Source organism: Bombina bombina, chromosome 6 (assembly GCF_027579735.1).
Source record: "Bombina bombina isolate aBomBom1 chromosome 6, aBomBom1.pri, whole genome shotgun sequence".
NCBI classification, from domain to species: Eukaryota; Metazoa; Chordata; class Amphibia; order Anura; family Bombinatoridae; genus Bombina; species Bombina bombina.
In genome coordinates, this window is record NC_069504.1 from 1005131178 (window position 1) to 1005149709 (window position 18532).

Genomic DNA, 18532 nt, shown 5'->3' on the forward strand with positions numbered 1-18532 from the left:
ATATTTAAATTTAAATTAGAACATCTCCGCGCATTGCTTAAAGGGACAGTCAAGTCCAAAAAAAACTTTCATGTTTCAAATAGGACATGTCATTTTAAACAACTTTCCAATTTACTTTTATCGCCAATTTTGCTTTGTTCTTTTGGTATTCTTAGTTGAAAGCTAGACCTAGGAAGGCACATATGATAATTTCTAAGCCCTTGAAGGCCGCCTCTAATCATGCTTTTGTATTTGCTTTTCACAGCAGGGGAGAGCTAGTTCATGTAAACCCTATAGATAACATTGTGAGCACGCCCGTGGATTGTGGCAGACACTGCACTAATTGGCTAAAATTAAAGTCAATAGATAATAAATAAAATGTCATGTGATCAGGGGGCTGTCAGAAGATGATTAGATACAAGGTAATCACAGAGGTAAAAAGTGTATTATTATAACTGTGTTGGTTATGCAAAACTGGGGAATGGGTAATAAAGGGATTATCTATCTTTTAAAACAACAAAAATTCTGGTGTTGACTGTCCCTTTAAGGAGGTGTTATCTACTCTGGATGATTGTGACAACTTGGTCATTCCAGAGAAATTATGCAAGATGGACAAGTTCCTAGAGGTTCCGGTGCACCCCGACGCTTTTCCTATACCCAAGCGGGTGGCGGACATAGTGAATAAGGAGTGGGAAAAGCCCGGCATACCTTTTTGTCCCCCCCCCCCCCCCCCCCCCCCCCCCCCCCCCCCCCTATATTTCAGAAATTATTTCCTATGGTCAACCCCAGAAAGGACTTATGGCAGACAGTCCCTAAGGTCGAGGGGGCAGTTTCTACTCTAAACAAGCGCACTACTATTCCTATCGAGGATAGTTGTGCTTTCAAAGATCCTATGGATAAAAAATTGGAGGGTTTGCTTAACAAGATTTTTGTACAGCAAGGTTACCTTCTACAACCCATTTTGTGCATTGTTCCTGTCACTACAGCAGCGTGGTTCTGGTTCGAAGAACTAGAAAAGTCGCTCAGTAGAGAGACTCCATATTGAGGAGGTTATGGACAGAGTTCACGCACTTAAGCTGGCTAACTCTTTTATTTTAGATGTCGCTTTGCAATTAGCTAGATTAGCGGCGAAAAATTCAGGGTTTGCAATTGTGGCGCGCAGAGCGCTTTGGCTAAAGTCTTGGTCAGCGGATGTGTCATCCAAGACAAAATTGCTTAACATCCCTTTCAAAGGTAAAACTCTATTTGGACCAGAATTGAAAGAGATTATCTCAGACATCACTGGGGGAAAGGGCCACGCTCTTCCACAAGATAGGCCTTTCAAGGCCAAGAATAAGTCTAATTTTCGTTCCTTTCGCAATTTCAGGAACGGACCGTCCTCTAATTCTGCATCCTCTAAGCAAGAGGGTAATGCCTCACAACCCAAACCAGCCTGGAAACCGATACAAGGCTGGAACAAGGGTAAGCAGGCCAAGAAGCCTGCTGCTGCTAACAAAACAGCATGAAGGAGTAGCCCCCGATCCGGGACCGGATCTAGTAGGGGGCAGACTCTCTCTTTGCTCAGGCTTGGGCAAGAGATGTTCAGGATCCCTGGGCACTAGAAATAGTTTCTCAGGGTTATCTTCTGGAATTCAGGGAACTTCCCCCAAGGGGAAGGTTCCACATGTCTCACTTATCCTTAAACCAAATAAAGAGACAGGCGTTCTTACATTGTGTAGAAGACCTGTTAAAGATGGGAGTGATACTCCCAGTTCCAATAAAGGAACAAGGAATGGGATTTTATTCAAATCTGTTCGTAGTTGCCAAAAAAGAGGGAACCTTCAGACCAATTTTGGATTTGAAGATCCTAAACAAATTTCTCAGGGTACCATCGTTCAAGATGGAAACCATTCGAACGATTCTACCCACTATCCAGGAAGGTCAATTTATGACTACCGTGGATCTAAAGGATGCGTACCTACATATTCCTATCCACAAAGAACATCATCAGTTTCTAAGGTTCGCCTTTCTGGACAAACATTACCAGTTTGTGGCCCTCCCATTCGGGTTAGCCACTGCTCCAAGGATTTTCACAAAGGTACTCGGGTCCCTTCTAGCGGTTCTAAGACCGAGGGGCATTGCAGTAGTACCATACTTGGACGACATTCTAATACAAGTGTCGTCCCTGTCAAAAGCAAAGGCTCATACAGACCTCGTTCTAGCCTTTCTCAGATCACACGGATGGAAGGTGAACATAGAAAAAAGTTCTCTGTCTCCGTCAACAAGAGTTCCCTTCTTGGGAACAATAATAGATTCCTTAGAAATGAGGATTTTTCTGACAGAGGTCAGAAAATCAAAACTTCTAAGCACTTGTCAAGTTCTTCATTCTGTTCCACGTCCTTCCATAGCGCAGTGCATGGAAGTAGTAGGGTTGATGGTTGCAGCAATGGACATAGTTCCTTTTGCACGAATTCATCTAAGACCATTACAACTGTGCATGCTCAAACAGTGGAATGGGGACTATACAGACTTGTCTCCAGTGATTCAAGTAGATCAGAAGACCAGAGACTCACTCCGTTGGTGGCTGACCCAGGATCACCTGTCCCAGGGAATGAGCTTCCGCAGATCAGAGTGGGTCATCGTCACGACCGATGCCAGTCTAGTGGGCTGGGGCGCGGTCTGGGACTCCCTGAAAGCTCAGGGTCTATGGTCTCGGGAAGAGTCTCTTCTCCCGATAAACATTCTGGAACTGAGAGCGATATTCAATACTCTCAGGGCTTGGCCTCAACTAGCAAAGGCCAGATTCATAAGATTCCAATCAGACAACATGACGACTGTTGCTTACATCAACCATCAGGGGGGAACAAGGAGTTCCCTGGCGATGAGAGAAGTGACCAAAATCATAAAATGGGCGGAGGATCACTCCTGCCACCTATCTGCGATACACATCCCAGGAGTGGAAAACTGGGAGGCGGATTTTCTGAGTCGTCAGACATTCCATCCGGGGGAGTGGGAACTCCACCCGGAGATATTTGCCCAGTTGACTCAATTATGGGGCATTCCAGACATGGATCTGATGGCGTCTCGTCAGAACTTCAAGGTTCCTTGCTACCGGTCCAGATCCAGGGATCCCAAGACGACTCTAGTGGATGCATTAGTAGCGCCTTGGGCCTTCAACCTAGCTTATGTGTTTCCACCGTTTCCTCTCATTCCCAGGCTGGTAGCCAGGATCAAACAGGAGAGGGCCTCTGTGATCTTGATAGCTCCTGCGTGGCCACGCAGGACTTGGTATGCAGACCTGGTGAATATGTCATCAGCTCCACCATGGAAGCTACCTTTGAGACAGGATCTTCTAGTACAGGGTCCATTCGAACATCCAAATCTAGTTTCCCTCCAGCTGACGGCTTGGAAATTGAACGCTTGATTTTATCTAAGCGTGGGTTTTCAGATTCTTTGATAGATACTCTGGTTCAGGCCAGAAAACCGGTAACTAGAAAGATTTACCATAAAATATGGAAAAGATATATCTGTTGGTGTGAATCCAAAGGGTTCCCATGAAATAAGATAAAAATTCCTAAGATTCTCTCCTTTCTACAAGAAGGTTTGGAGAAAGGATTATCTGCAAGTTCTCTAAAGGGACAGATCTCTGCTTTATCTGTCTTACTACACAAAAGACTGGCAGCTGTGCCAGATGTTCAAGCATTTGTTCAGGCTCTGGTTAGGATCAAGCCTGTTTACAGACCTTTGACTCCTCCCTGGAGTCTAAATCTAGTTCTTTCAGTTCTTCAAGGGGTTCCGTTTGAACCTTTACATTCCGTAGATATTAAGTTACTATCTTGGAAAGTTTTGTTTTTGGTTGCTATTTCTTCTGCTAGAAGAGTTTCTGAGTTATCTGCTTTGCAGTGTTCTCCGCCTTATCTGGTGTTCCATGCAGATAAGGTGGTTTTGCGTACTAAGCCTGGTTTTCTTCCAAAGGTTGTTTCTAACAAGAATATTAACCAGGAGATAGTTGTACCTTCTTTATGTCCGAATCCAGTTTCAAAGAAGGAACGTTTGTTACACAATTTGGACATAGTCTGTGCTCTAAAATTCTATTTAGAGGCTACAAAAAATTTCAGACAAACATCTTCTTTGTTTGTTGTCTATTCTGGTAAAAGGAGAGGTCAAAAAGCGACTTCTACCTCTCTTTCCTTTTGGCTTAAAAGCATTATCCGTTTGGCTTACGAGACTGCCGGACGGCAGCCTCCTGAAAGAATCACAGCTCACTCCACTAGGGCTGTGGCTTCCACATGGGCCTTCAAGAACGAGACTTCTGTTGACCAGATATGTAAGGCAGCGACTTGGTCTTCACTGCACACTTTTGCCAAATTTTACAAATTTGATACTTTTGCTTCTTCGGAGGCTATTTTTGGGAGAAAGGTTTTGCAAGCCGTGGTGCCTTCCGTTTAGGTAACCTGATTTGCTCCCTCCCTTCATCCGTGTCCTAAAGCTTTGGTATTGGTTCCCACAAGTAAGGATGACGCCGTGGACCGGACACACCAATGTTGGAGAAAACAGAATTTATGCTTACCTGATAAATTACTTTCTCCAACGGTGTGTCCACGGCCCGCCCTGGTTTTTTAATCAGGTCTGATGAATTATTTTCTCTAACTACAGTCAACACGGTACCATATGGTTTCTCCTATATTTTTACTCCTGTCCGTCGGTCGAATGACTGGGGTGGGCGGAGCCTAGGAGGGACTATATGGCCAGCTTTGCTGGGACTCTTTGCCATTTCCTGTTGGGGAAGAGATATTCCCACAAGTAAGGATGACGCCGTGGACCGGACACACCGTTGGAGAAAGTAATTTATCAGGTAAGCATAAATTCTGTTTTTGAGGTACCTTCCTCAATAGACGTTTTTCCGGTACCAGACCGAGCTTCTGAGATCATTGCTAAGGAGTGGAAGAGACCGGGTATACCTTTTTCTCCATCTCCTATATTTAAAAAGATGTTTCCCATAACCGACTCTATTAAGGAGGCTTGGCAAACAGTCCCCAAGGTAGAAAGAGCTGTTTCTACCTTGGCTAAGAGATCTACTATTCCTATAGAGGATAGTTGTGCTTTCAAAGATCCTATGGGCAAAAAATTAGATGGGTTACTCAAAAAGATGTATGTACACCAGGGCTTACAATGGCAGCCAGCTGTGTGCATTGCTACCGTCGCGAGTGCGGCGGCATATTGGTTTGATGCATTATCTGATGCTATCAGGACTGAAACTTCCCTGGATGGAATCCAGGATAGGATAAAGGCTCTTAAATTGGCCAATTCCTTTATTATGGATGCTTCCCTTCAAGTTATCAAACTGGGAGCAAAAATTTTAAGTTTCTCTGTTCTAGCTCACACAGCCTTATGGTTTAAACCTTGGTTTGCGGAGGTATCCTCCAAGTCTAAGCAGTTAGCTATTCCTTACAAGGGAAAAACCTTGTTTGGACCTGGCTTGACGGAAATAATCTCTTATTACAGGAGGTAAGGGTCATCTTCTCCCTCAGGATAAGAGAAATAAACAAAAGGGATGACAGAGTAATTTTCGTTCCATTCCAAAGTTAAAGGTAAATTCTTCCGCTTCCAAGCAAGAACAGTCTAAAACTTCCTGGAGACCCAATCAGTCTTGGAACAAGGGAAAGCAATCCAAGAAGCCTGCTGTTGAATCGAAAACAGCATTAAGGGCATGCCCAGTTCCGGGACCGGATCTTGTAGGGGGCAGACTTTCCTTCTTTACTCAGGCTTGAGTTCGAGATGTTCAGGATCCCTGGGCAGTAGAAATAGTGTCCCAGGGATACAAACTAGAGTTCAAGAGTTTTCCTCCCAGAGGCAGGTTCCTGCTTTCAAAATTATCTGTAGACCAGACAAAAAGAGAGGCGTTCTTACATTGTGTAGGAAACCTCTCCGACTTGGGAGTGATAGTTCCTGTTCCGATTCAGGAACAGGGTTGGGGATTTTATTCCAATCTGTTCGTGGTTCCCAAAAAAGAGGGAACCTTCAGACCTATTTTAGATCTCAAGAGTCTAAACAAATTTCTCAGAGTACCGTCCTTCAAGATGGAAACTATTCGTTCCATTCTTCCGTTGATCCAAGAAAGTAAATTTATGACAACAGTGGATTTAAAGGACGCGTACCTACATGTTCCCATTCACAGGAATCATTACAAGTTCCTAAGATTTGCTTTTCTGGACAATCACTTCCAATTTGTGTCTTTGCCCTTCGGTCTTGCCACAGCTCCCAGGATTTTCTCAAAGGTTCTGGGATCGCTGTTGGCGGTGCTTCGGTTACGAGGCATTGCAGTGGCGCCCTATCTGGATGACATCCTAGTCCAGGCGCAATCTTTGCAACAAGCAAGATCTCACACGGACATAGTGTTATCCTTCCTGTGATCTCACGGGTGGAAGGTAATTTTGGGAAAGGAGTTCTTTGGTCCCAAATAAAAGGGTAACTTTCTTGGGAACCATTATAGATTCTTTATCAATGAAGATTTTTTTTCTGACAGAGGTCAGGAAATCAAAGATTTTCGATACTGGTCTAGCCCTTCAGTCCACTCCTCGGCCAGCCATGGCCCAGTGCAAAAAAGATGGACATCATCCCGTTTGCTCGGTTTCATCTCAGACCTATGCAGTTAAACATGCTCAGGCAATGGAACGGAGATTATATGGACTTGTCGCCTCAAATTCTACTGGAGCAAGAGACAAGGGATTCTCTTCAATGGTGGTTGTCTCGGGATCATCTCTCCCAGGGAACATGCTTTTGCAGTCCATCCTCGGTGATTGTGACAACAGACACCAGCCTTCTAGGATGGGGAGCTGTCTGGGGCTCCCTAAAGGCTCAGTGAGTTTGGACTTAGACAGAGTCTGTTCTACCTCTAAACATTCTGGAGCTGAGAGCGATCTTTAATGCTCTTCGGGACTGCCCCAGTTGGCCTCGGTACAGTTCATCAGGTTCCAGTCGGACAACATAACTTCTGTGGCTTACATCAATCATCAGGGAGGAGCGAGAAGTTCCTTAGCGAGGACAGAGGTATCCAAAATAATTCAGTGGGCGGAAACCCACTCTTGCTGTCTGTCGGCGATCCACATTCCAGGGGTGGACAACTGGGAGGCGGACTAACTGAGCAGGCAGACCTTTCATCCGGGGGGAGTGGGAGCTCCATCCGGAAGTGTTTTCCATTCGGATTCTAAAATGGGGTTAACTGGAACTGGATCTCATGGCATCTCGGCAGAATGCCAAGCTTCCGAGGTACGGGGCGAGGTTCAGGGATCCTCAGGCTGTGCTGATATTAGATGCCCTGGCTGTTCCTTGGACTTTGTCTAGCATATCTTTTTCCTCCGTTTGCTCTCCTTCCTCGGGTCATTGCTCGAATCAAGCAGGAGAGGACGTTGGTAATTCTCATTGCACCGGCCTGGCCTCACAGGATTTGGTATGCAGATCTGGTGGACATGTCATCTCTTCCACCTTGGAGGCTTCCGTTGAGGAAGGACCTTCTACTTCAAGGGCCCTTCTGTCATCCAAATCTTGTTTCTCTGAAGCTGACTGCTTGGAGATTGAACGCTTAATTTTATCCAACCAGGATTTTTCTGACTCGGTCATAGAGACCATGATTCAGGCTTGTAAGCCTATAGCTATAAGGATTTACCATAAGATATGTTGGTGTGAATCCAAGGGCTACTCATGGAGTAGAGAGTGGATTCCTAGAATTTTGTCTTTTCTCCAAGAAGGTTTGGAGAAAGGTTTATCGACAAGTTCCCTAAAGGGTCAAATCTCTGCCTTATCTATTTTGTTACATAAACATCTGGCGGATGTCCCAGATGTACAATCATTTTGTCAGGCCTTGGTCAGGATCAGGCCTGTGTTCAAACCAGTTACTCCTCCATGGAGTCTGAATTTAGTTCTCAAAGTTCTTCAAAGGGCTCAGTTTGATCCTATGCATTCGTTAGATATTAAGTTATCTTGAAAAGTTTTATTTCTTGTTGCTATTTCTTCTGCTCGTAGAGTGTCAGAGCTCTCGGCATTGCAGTATGAGTCCCCTTACCTTATTTTCCATTCAGATAAGGTAGTTTTACGTACTAAATTAGGATTTTTTTTCCTAAGGTTGTTTCCGATCAGAACATTAATCAGGAGATTGTTGTTCCTTCCTTGGGTCCTAATCCTCCTCCTCCTCCTCAGAAGGAACAACTTCTGCACAATTTGGACGTGGTCTGTGCTTTAAAGTTTTACTTGCAGGTGACTAAGGACTTTCGTCAGTCTTCTTCTTTGTTTGTGGTTTTCTCAGGAAAACGTAAGGGACAGAAAGCTACGGCTACTTCTCTTTCTTTTTGGCTGTAGAGTATCATACATTTTGCATATGAGACTGCTGGACAGCCGCCTCCAGAGAGAGTTACGGCTCATTCCATGAGGGCAGTTGCTTCCTCATGGGCATTCAAGAATGAAGCTTCTGTGGATCAGATTTGCAAGGCTGCAACTTGGTCCTCTCTTCATACTTTTTCAAAGTTTTACAAATTTGACACTTTTGCCTCGGCTGAGGCAGCTTTTGGGAGAAAAGTTCTTCAAGCAGTGGTGCCTTCCATTTAGGTTCCCTGTCTTGTCCCTCCCATATCATCTGTGTACTCTAGCTTTGGTATAGAATCCCATTAGTAATTAAGATGATCCGTGGACTCATCGTGTCATTAAAAAGAAAAGACAATTTATGCTTACCTGATAAATTTATTTCTTTTTGACACGAGGAGTCCATGGCCTGTCCTGTTTTTGAAAGACAGGTTGTTGGTTATTATAAACTTCAGACACCTCTGCACCTTGGTTTTTCCTTTCTATCCTTAAAGGGCCACTAAACCCAAAATCTTTCTTTCATGATTCAGATAGAACATACACATTTAAAGGGCTATAATACCCAAATGTTTAAACACTTGAAAGTGATGCAGCATAGCTGTAAAAAGCTGACTAGAAAATATCACCTGAGCATCTCTATGTAAAAAAGAAAGATATTTTACCTCAAAAGTTCCTCAGTAGCCACCTCCCATTGTAAAGGATTTCTAAGCAGCATTTTAGTGTGTCTGTCCTGGGACATCTGTAGGGATGAGCATCGTGAACTCTCATATTATTTCACCAATCAGGTAAAGGAAGCTTACTATGAAATCTCATGAGTTAAGTCGAATCTCATGAGATCACAGTAAGAGTTCATGACCTCAGCACTGCTGATGCTGATTGGCTGCTGTATATTTCTTCATTTTTTTTTTAATTTTTACCTGCAGCTGGGAGCAGGTGAGTATAACTTTTTACACAGAACTTACTCTGCTGAGCTGAGGAGATTGTGAGGTAAAATATCTTCCTTTTTTACATAGAGATGTTCAGGTGATATTTTCCTGTCTGCTTTTTACAGTTATACTGCATCAGTTTCAAGTGATTTAGCATATGAGTATTATGTCCCTTTAAACAACATTACAATTTACTTCTATTATTTATTTTGCTTAATTTTTTAGATATCCTTATTTGAAGAAAAAGAAATGCACATGGGTGAGCCAATCACATGAGGCTTCCATGTTCAGCAACCAATCAGCAGCTTCTGAGCATATCTAGAAATGCTTTTCAGCTAAGAATATCAAGAGAATAAAACAAATTAGATAATAGAAGTAAATTAGAAAGATGTTTAAAAATGCATTCTCTTTCTGAATCATAAAAGAAAAAATGTGGGTTTCATGTCCCTTAACTTCGGTCGAATGACTGGAGTGGGAGGGAAGGGAGGAGCTGTTTAACAGCTTTGCTGTGGTGCTCTTTGCCGCCTCCTGCTGACCACGAGGTGAATATCCCATTAGTAATTATGGTCCATGGACTCGTGCCAAAAAAGAAATAAATTTATCAGGTAAGGCATAAATTTTCTTTTTTCTTCGTTCTCTTGGTATCTTTATTTGAAAAGCAGACATGAAAGCTTAGGAGCTGGCCCATTATAGGTTCAGCACCTGGGTAGTGCTTGCTTGATTGGTGGCTATAAGCCTCTTTGTTTTCTTATTTGCTTTGGTCATGGATGAGCATGTTCTACAATCAAGCAAAGGCTGTGTATAGCTTGTTGCAAGTCTTAACAGCTCTGTAAGAGGCACAATGGGCTCCATTTATCAAGCCCTTCTCCTGCCTGCTGCAGTCAGTATTTATCAAGCAGAAGTTATTGGACCACTGCTTCCTAGACTCTTCTCCACCCCTTAGGTGGAGAATTTCAATCTCCCCTGGTCTTGTTCGACCGTGGAGATTGACAGATCCTGCCCGCGTGTGATTGGCTGTGTGCGGACAGGAGACGGGATTGAACGTGAGCGCAAAATAAAGCTTGTGTGCAATCTTAAATTCCGGCAGCGGGTTGCTGCCTGCTAGAAGCCAGCTTCGGTGGCCCGGGCCTATATGTACGCCCCAGCTTGTTAAATAGAGCCCAATGTACTCCCATGTCAAGTGCAGTGAGGGGAAAAAATTACATGGTTACATTTTTTTTTTTAAATCCATGTGTAGCTGTTTCTCATCTTCTCTATTTGAGCCATCAATCACAGAAGGCATCACACTGTTTGTTAGCATAGGTGAACATCTAGCAGTAAGTTTTATTACATTTATTAGGATTTTCATTAATATATATTTATTTTTAAGCAGTTTTACCATGCAGTTTGGCTTAGAATACATGCAATAAAGCACTGCGTTCTTTAATTACTGATTTTGGGATAAATATATTAAAGGTACCTAACACTGCAACCTGTTTGCAGACCTCCTACCATATTTACACTACCCTTTAACGGTGAGATTGCACATACATTACTTTTTAGTTTAGAAATGACAGCACCCAAAATTTAGATAAAAAAAAAACAAAAAAAAAAAACTTTGTTTATACTCACAATATGGAAATAATGTTTGTGTATCTAATTTCCTAATTGCCTTTTTTAAATATAATATAAACAGCCTACCAAGCTAAACCCAGTCCGAAAATCTTTGAGTAAGAAAGAAATGAAAGAAGAAAGTGCTGATGGAAAAGAGAACCAAAGGGTAAAATCAGACGAGTCCAGTGAAGAAAAGAACGGGGATGATGATGGTCAGAGGTCTTCTCAAAAAAAGAAAGGTACTGTAATGGGGCTTAAAGGGATTGTAAATTTGTATGAGATTTTACAATAGAATGTTTAATTATGTGTAGTTTTTTTTCCTTCTTTTTCAAAGAAGATTCTTTGTTTTTTTGCCTTCCCCATGTTTAATAGGACTTAAAGGGATAGTAAATCCCAAAATTTTATTTTATGATTTAGATAGAACATATAATTTTAAATAACTTTCCAATTTAATTCTATTATCAAATTTTCTTCATTCTCTTGTTATCCATTGCTGAAGGGGGACAGCATTGCACTACTGACAGGAAGCTGAAAATAACTATTTAGCCAATCACAAGAGACAAATGTGTGCAGGCACCAATTAGCAGCAGCTCCCACTAGCGTATATGTGCGTATTCATTTTTTTAACAAGTGATACTAAGAGAGCAAAGCACATTTGAAAATAGAAGTGAATTTAAGTATTTAAATAACATGCTCTATCTGAATCATTAAAGTTTAATTTTGACTTTCCTATCCCTTTATACAGTTAAAGGGACATTTTACTATTAAAGGGATAGTAAACACCTGAATTTTTGTTGTTTAAAAAGGTAGATAATCCCTTTATTACCCATTCCCCAATTTTGCATAACCAATACAGTTATAATAATATACTTTTATCTATGGCTCTGCAAACTGCCCCCTTATTTCAGTTCTTTTGACAGACTTGCATTTTTAGCCAATCAGTGCTTGCTTTCACGTACCTGAGCTCAATGTTATCTATATGAAACACATGAACTAACGCCCTCTAGTGGTGAAAAACTGTCAAAATGCATTCAGATTAGAGGTGGCCTTCAAGGTCTAAGAAATTAGCATATATACCTCCTAGATTTAGCTTTCACCTAAGAATACCAAAAGAACAAAGCAAAATTGGTAATACAAGTAAATTGGAAAGTTGTTTAAAATTACATGCCCTATTTAAATCATGAAAGTTTTTTTTTTTTTTTACTTGACTGTCCCTTTAATTTCCAATGATTTGTTATACTAGCAGCAGAGTATAAAACCTATGGGGAAATGCTAATTAAGGTTTATTTTTTTTAAATTAAGTAGTTTGTTTTATTTATAGACATCACAACCTGTTAAAATGGTTTGAGCTTGCAGGAAAACCAGATCTCTCTCTCTTTCACTTTTTATACATACAAAACGCAATGCTTATATGTCCTTCCTCCCACTTGGAGTCTTTCTTCTGGTGGCTATTTTTACGTTGTTGTTGTTATTGTTTTGTTTTTTTAAATAGTCTATACAAATTTCTTTCGTGTAATTGGCAAGAGTCCATGAGCTAGTGACGTATGGGATATACTATCCTACCAGGAGGGGCAAAGTTTCCCAAACCTCAAAATGCCTATAAATACACCCCTCACCACACCCACAAATCAGTTTTACAAACTTTGCCTCCCTATGGAGGTGGTGAAGTAAGTTTGTGCTTGATTTTCTTCTGTGATATGCGCTTCTCAGCATTTTGAAGCCCGATTCCTCTGAGTACAGTGAATGTCAGAGGGATGTGAAGGGAGTATCACCTATTGAATTCTATGGTTTTCCTCGCGGGATATCTTTTCATTGGTTCTCTTTTATCGTTTGTAGAGATATATTCTCATATTCCATTACCTCTACTGATAACTGTTTCAGTACTGGTTTGGCTATCTGCTATATGTGGATGGGTGTCTTTCTTGTAAGTATGTTTTCATTACTTAAGAGACACTCAGCTATGGTTTGGCACTTTATGTATTAATGTAAAGTTCTAAATATATGTATTGTACTTAGATTTGCCATGAGTCAGGTTTATGTATATTTCCTTTTGCAGACTATCTGTTTAAAAATTGGGAAAAAAATATTTAGGAAGTTATTTTTTCTTACCTGGGGTATAGTCTTTTCTTCAAAAACTGACTGTTTTCATTAATTTTCACGGGCAAAATTAGGCTTGCGATGCCGCAAAATGCTGATATTTATTGCGTCATTCTTGGCACAAGATTTTTTTTTGGCGCAAAGGTACGTTCAGTGATGCAAATTCGTCATTTCCAGCATCTGTTGACGCCAGGTTTCCTTGCACAAGGTTGCGTCTGCCATGACGTGAGTTGCGTCATTTCCGGATGTCAGCGCCAAAAAATTTCATTTTGCGTTGTGCATCATACTTGGCGTCAAATAATTTAATTATTAAACCCCACTTCTGATATGCCTCTTGCCTTTTTCTATGGTCATAGGGCTATGGTGTTTTCATTTTTTCCCCATTCCTGAAACTGCCATATAAGGAAATTGATAATTTTGCTTTATATGTTGTTTTTTCTCTTACATTTGCAAGATAGCTCAATCTGATCCTGTCTCAGAAACCATTGTTGGATCCCTGCTGTCTGATAATAGTTCTACCAAAGATAAGTGTATCTGTTGTAAGTTAGCGGAGATTATATCTCCAGCTGTAGTATGTAACAGTTGTCATAAGCTTTTACATGCAGAGAATGTATCCATCAGTACTAGTACAATGCCTGTTGTTCCTTCAACATCTAATGTACATGATATTCCTGTGAATATAAAAGATTTTATTGCTGATGCGATTCAGAAGGCTTTGTCTTCTATTCCGCCTTCTAATAAACGTAAAAGGTCTTTTAAAACTTCTCATAAAGTTGATGAAATTTCAAATGACCGACAATATACTGAATTATCCTCCTCTTGATGAGGATCTATCTGATTCAGAAGATCCTACCTCAGATATTGACACTGACAAATCTACTTTGTCAGTGTCAATTTCCAAAATTTCAAATAGGTAATTCCTATAAACTTGCTAATGATTATTATTTTGAACTATAGCCTAATTTAGTAGCCTAAAGCGTTTCTAAGTATTAGTACTTTTGTCTCTTGTGGGTGTTTAAAATGCCTGCCTGCCCCCTCCCATATTTCATCATCCGTATCTTCATTGTGCAGCTCTAACAGCTAATTTTCATCCGTCCACACTCGTGTTTAGCGCATGCGCAGTGCGCCGATAACGCTGTAGGGGAAATGAGAAGGGATTTAGAGTTCCTTTTTAAAACCTCCCCCCTACAGCGTTATCGGCACACTGTGCATGCACAAAACACTGGTGTGTGGACGGACGAAAATTAGCTGTTAGAGCTGCACAATGAAGATACTGATGACGAAATATGGGAGGGGGCAGGCAGGCATTTTAAACAGCCACAAGAGACAAAAGTAAGTACTAATACTTAGAAACACTTTAGGCTACTAAATTAGGCTATAGTTCAAAATAATAATCATTAGCAAGTTTATAGGAATTACCTATTTGAAATTTTGTGTTGACTGTCCCTTTAAGATGGAGTATATTCGTTCCTTGTTAAGAGGTGTTGATTACTCTGGATATTGAGGAAACTTAGTCCTCTTGATACTAAATCTAGTAAACGTTTAAATTCTGTTTATAAACCTCCTGTGGTTACTCCAGAGGTTTTTCCAGTTCCTGATATGATTTCTAAGGAATTGAATAGGCCTTGTGCTTCTTATTCCTCCTTCAAGGTTTAAAAAATTGTATCCTTTGCCAGCAGTTAGATTGGAGTTTTGGAAAAAAAAATCCCCAAAGTTGATGGGACTATTTCTACACTTGCCAAACGTACTTCTATTCCTATGGAAGATAGTACTTCTTTTAAGGACCCTTTAGATGGGAAACTTGAATCTTATCTAAGCTTATTTATATTCAGGCTATCTTCTCAGACCTGCCATTTCTATGGCTGATGTTACAGCTGCATCAACTTTTTGGTTGGAAAGCTTGGCGCAACAGGAAACAGATCCTGATTTGTCTAGCATTGTTCGTTTGCTTCAACATGCTAATCATTTTATCTGTGATGCTTTTTTATATCAAAATTGATGTTAAATATGTCTTTAGCTATTTTAGCTAAAAGAGCTTTGTGGCTCAAATATTGGAATGCTTACATGGTATCTAAGTCTAGATGACTATCTCTTTCTTTCCATGGTAACAATTTATTTGGTTCTCAGTTGGATTAAATTTCTCTTGTTAAGTGTATCCAGTCCACGGATCATCCATTACTTATGGGATATTAACTCCTCCCCAACAGGAAGTGCAAGAGGATTCACCCAGCAGAGCTGCTATATAGCTCCTCCCCTAACTGCCATTACCAGTCATTCTCTTGCACCCAGCAACTAGATAGGTCGTGTGAGAGGACTATGGTGATTATACTTAGTTTTATATCTTCAATCAAAAGTTTGTTATTTTAAAATAGCACCGGAGTGTGTTATTACCTCTCTGGCAGAGTTTGAAGAAGAATCTACCAGAGTTTTGCTATGATTTTAGCCGGAGTAGTTAAGATCATATTGCTGTTCTCGGCCATCTGAGGAGTGAGGTAAACTTCAGATCAGGGGACAGCGGGCAGATGAATCTGCATAGAGGTATGTAGCAGTTTTTATTTTCTGACAATGGAATTGATGAGAAAATCCTGCCATACCGATATAATGTCATGTATGTATACTTTACACTTCAGTATTCTGGGAGAATGGTACTTCACTAGAATTACACTGTAAGAAAGACATAAAGCTGTTTAATAACTAGAGATTATGTATAACGCTTTTGCTGGAATGTAAAATCGTTTTCATTTGCTGAGGTACTGAGTGAATAAATGTTTGGGCACCATTTTTCCACTTGGCAGTTGCTTAAATCTGTTTTTTCTGTCAGTTTCTGTTCTCCCTCACTGCTGTGTGTGTGGGGGAGGGGCGCTTTTACTATGCATCAAATATTTCAGTCAGCAACTCATTGTATTCCCTGCATGATCTGGTTCATCTCTACAGAGCTCAGGGGTCTTCAAAACTTATTTTGAGGGAGGTAATTTCTCTCAGCAGAGCTGTGAGAATTATAGTTTGACTGAAATAAAAACTTTTATTCTGTAATTTGTTTCCTGCTTTCAGAAATTGTTATCTTTGCTAATGGGATTAAACCTTTGCTAAAGTTGTGTTGTTTACAAGGATTGAGGCTATAACTGTTTCAATTTATTAATTTTTAACTGTCATAGATCTTCTGTGCTTCTTAAAGGCACAGTACGTTTTAATATTATTCTATTTGAATTGTATTTCCAAGTTGCAAGTTTATTTGCTAGTGTGTTAAACATGTCTGATTCAGAAGATGATACCTGTGTCATTTGTTGCAATGCCAAAGTGGAGCCCAATAGAAATTTATGTACTAACTGTATTGATGCTACTTTAAATAAAAATCAATCTGTACAAATTGAACAAATTTCACCAAACAACGAGGGGAGAGTTATGCCGACTAACTCGCCTCACGTGTCAGTACCTACATCTCCCGCTCAGAGGGAGGTGCGTGATATTGTAGCGCCGAGTACAGCTGGGCGGCCATTACAAATCACATTACAGGATATGGCTACTGTTATGACTGAAGTTTTGGCTAAATTACCAGAACTAAAAGGTAAGCGTGATCACTCTGGGGTGAGAACAGAGTGCGCTGATAATATTAGGGCCATGTCAGACACTGCGTCACAGGTGGCAGAACATGAGGACGGAGAACTTCATTCTGTGGGTGACGGTTCTGATCCAAACAGACTGGATTCAGATATTTCAAATTTTAAATTTAAACTGGAAAACCTCCGTGTATTACTAGGGGAGGTGTTAGCGGCTCTGAATGATTGTAACACAGTTGCAATACCAGAAAAAATGTGTAGGTTGGATAAATATTTTGCGGTACCGTCGAGTACTGACGTTTTTCCTATACCTAAGAGACTTACTGAAATTGTTACTAAGGAGTGGGATAGACCCGGTGTGCCGTTCTCACCCCCTCTGATATTTAGAAAGATGTTTCCAATAGACACCACCACACGGGACTTATGGCAAACGATCCCTAAGGTGGAGGGAGCAGTTTCTACTTTAGCTAAGCGTACCACTATCCCGGTGGAGGATAGCTGTGCCTTTTCAGATCCAATGGATAAAAAGTTAGAGGGTTACCTTAAGAAAATGTTTGTTCAACAAGGTTTTATATTGCAACCCCTTGCATGCATTGCGCCTGTCACGGCTGCAGCAGCATTTTGGTTTGAGTCTCTGGAAGGGACACTTGAATCAGCTCCATTAGATGAGATTACACACAGGCTTAAAGCTCTTAAGTTAGCTAACTCATTTATTTCAGATGCCGTAGTACATTTAACTAAGCTTACGGCTAAGAATTCCGGATTCGCCATTCAGGCGCGCAGAGCACTGTGGCTAAAATCCTGGTCAGCTGACGTTACTTCTAAGTCTAAATTTCTTAATATACCTTTCAAAGGGCAGACCTTATTCGGGCCCGGATTGAAAGAAATTATCGCTGACATTACAGGAGGTAAAGGCCATGCCCTGCCTCAAGACAGAGCCAAACCTAAGGCTAGACAATCTAATTTTCGTTCCTTTCGGAATTTCAAAGCAGGAGCAGCATCAACTTCCTCTGCTCCAAAACAAGAAGGATCTGTTGCTCGCTACAGACAAGGCTGGAGACCTAACCAGTCCTGGAACAAGGGCAAGCAGGCCAGGAAACCTGCTGGTGCCCCTAAAACAGCATGAATTGAGGGCCCCCGATCCGGGAACGGATCTAGTGGGGGGCAGACTTTCTCTCTTCGCCCAGGCTTGGGCAAGAGATGTCCAGGATCCCTGGGCGCTAGAGATAATATCTCAGGGATACCTTCTGGACTTCAAATACTCTCCCCCAAGAGAGAGATTTCATCTGTCAAGGTTGTCAACAAACCAAATAAAGAAAGAGGCGTTTCTACGCTGCGTACAAGAGCTTTTATTAATGGGAGTAATCCATCCAGTTCCACAGTCGGAACAGGGACAAGGGTTTTACTCAAATCTGTTTGTGGTTCCCAAAAAAGAGGGAACTTTCAGGCCAATCCTGGATTTAAAGATCCTAAACAAATTCCTAAGAGTTCCATCGTTCAAAATGGAGTCTATTCGGACAATTTTACCCATGATCCAAAAGGGTCAGTACATGACCACAGTGGATTTAAAGGATGCTTACCTTCACATACCGATTCACAAAGATCATTACCGGTATCTAAGGTTTGCCTTTCTAGACAGGCATTACCAGTTTGTAGCTCTTCCATTCGGATTGGCTACGGCTCCGAGAATCTTCACAAAGGTTCTGGGTGCTCTTCTGGCGGTACTAAGACCGCGAGGAATTGCGGTAGCTCCGTACCTAGACGACATTCTGATACAAGCTTCAAGCTTTCAAACTGCCAAGTCTCATACAGAGTTAGTACTGGCATTTCTAAGGTCGCATGGATGGAAGGTGAACGAAAAGAAGAGTTCTCTCTTTCCACTCACAAGAGTTCCCTTCTTGGGGACTCTTATAGATTCTGTAGAAATGAAGATTTACCTGACAGAAGACAGGTTAACAAAGCTTCAAAATGCATGCCGTGTCCTTCATTCCATTCAACACCCGTCAGTAGCTCAATGCATGGAGGTGATCGGCTTAATGGTAGCAG

General features: G+C 41.3%; 1 protein-coding gene across 4 annotated transcripts in view; it reads left to right on the top strand.

Annotated features, from left to right (window-relative positions):
• Positions 1–18532, top strand: part of LARP1 (La ribonucleoprotein 1, translational regulator) — a 341591-nt gene that overhangs the window by 80817 nt on the left and 242242 nt on the right. For all 4 annotated transcript variants that reach the window (XM_053718702.1, XM_053718703.1, XM_053718704.1 and 1 more), the window contains one exon: positions 10915–11071. In XM_053718702.1, coding sequence (XP_053574677.1) covers positions 10915–11071 — 157 coding nt within the window. The remainder of the gene's footprint in view (positions 1–10914; positions 11072–18532) is intronic.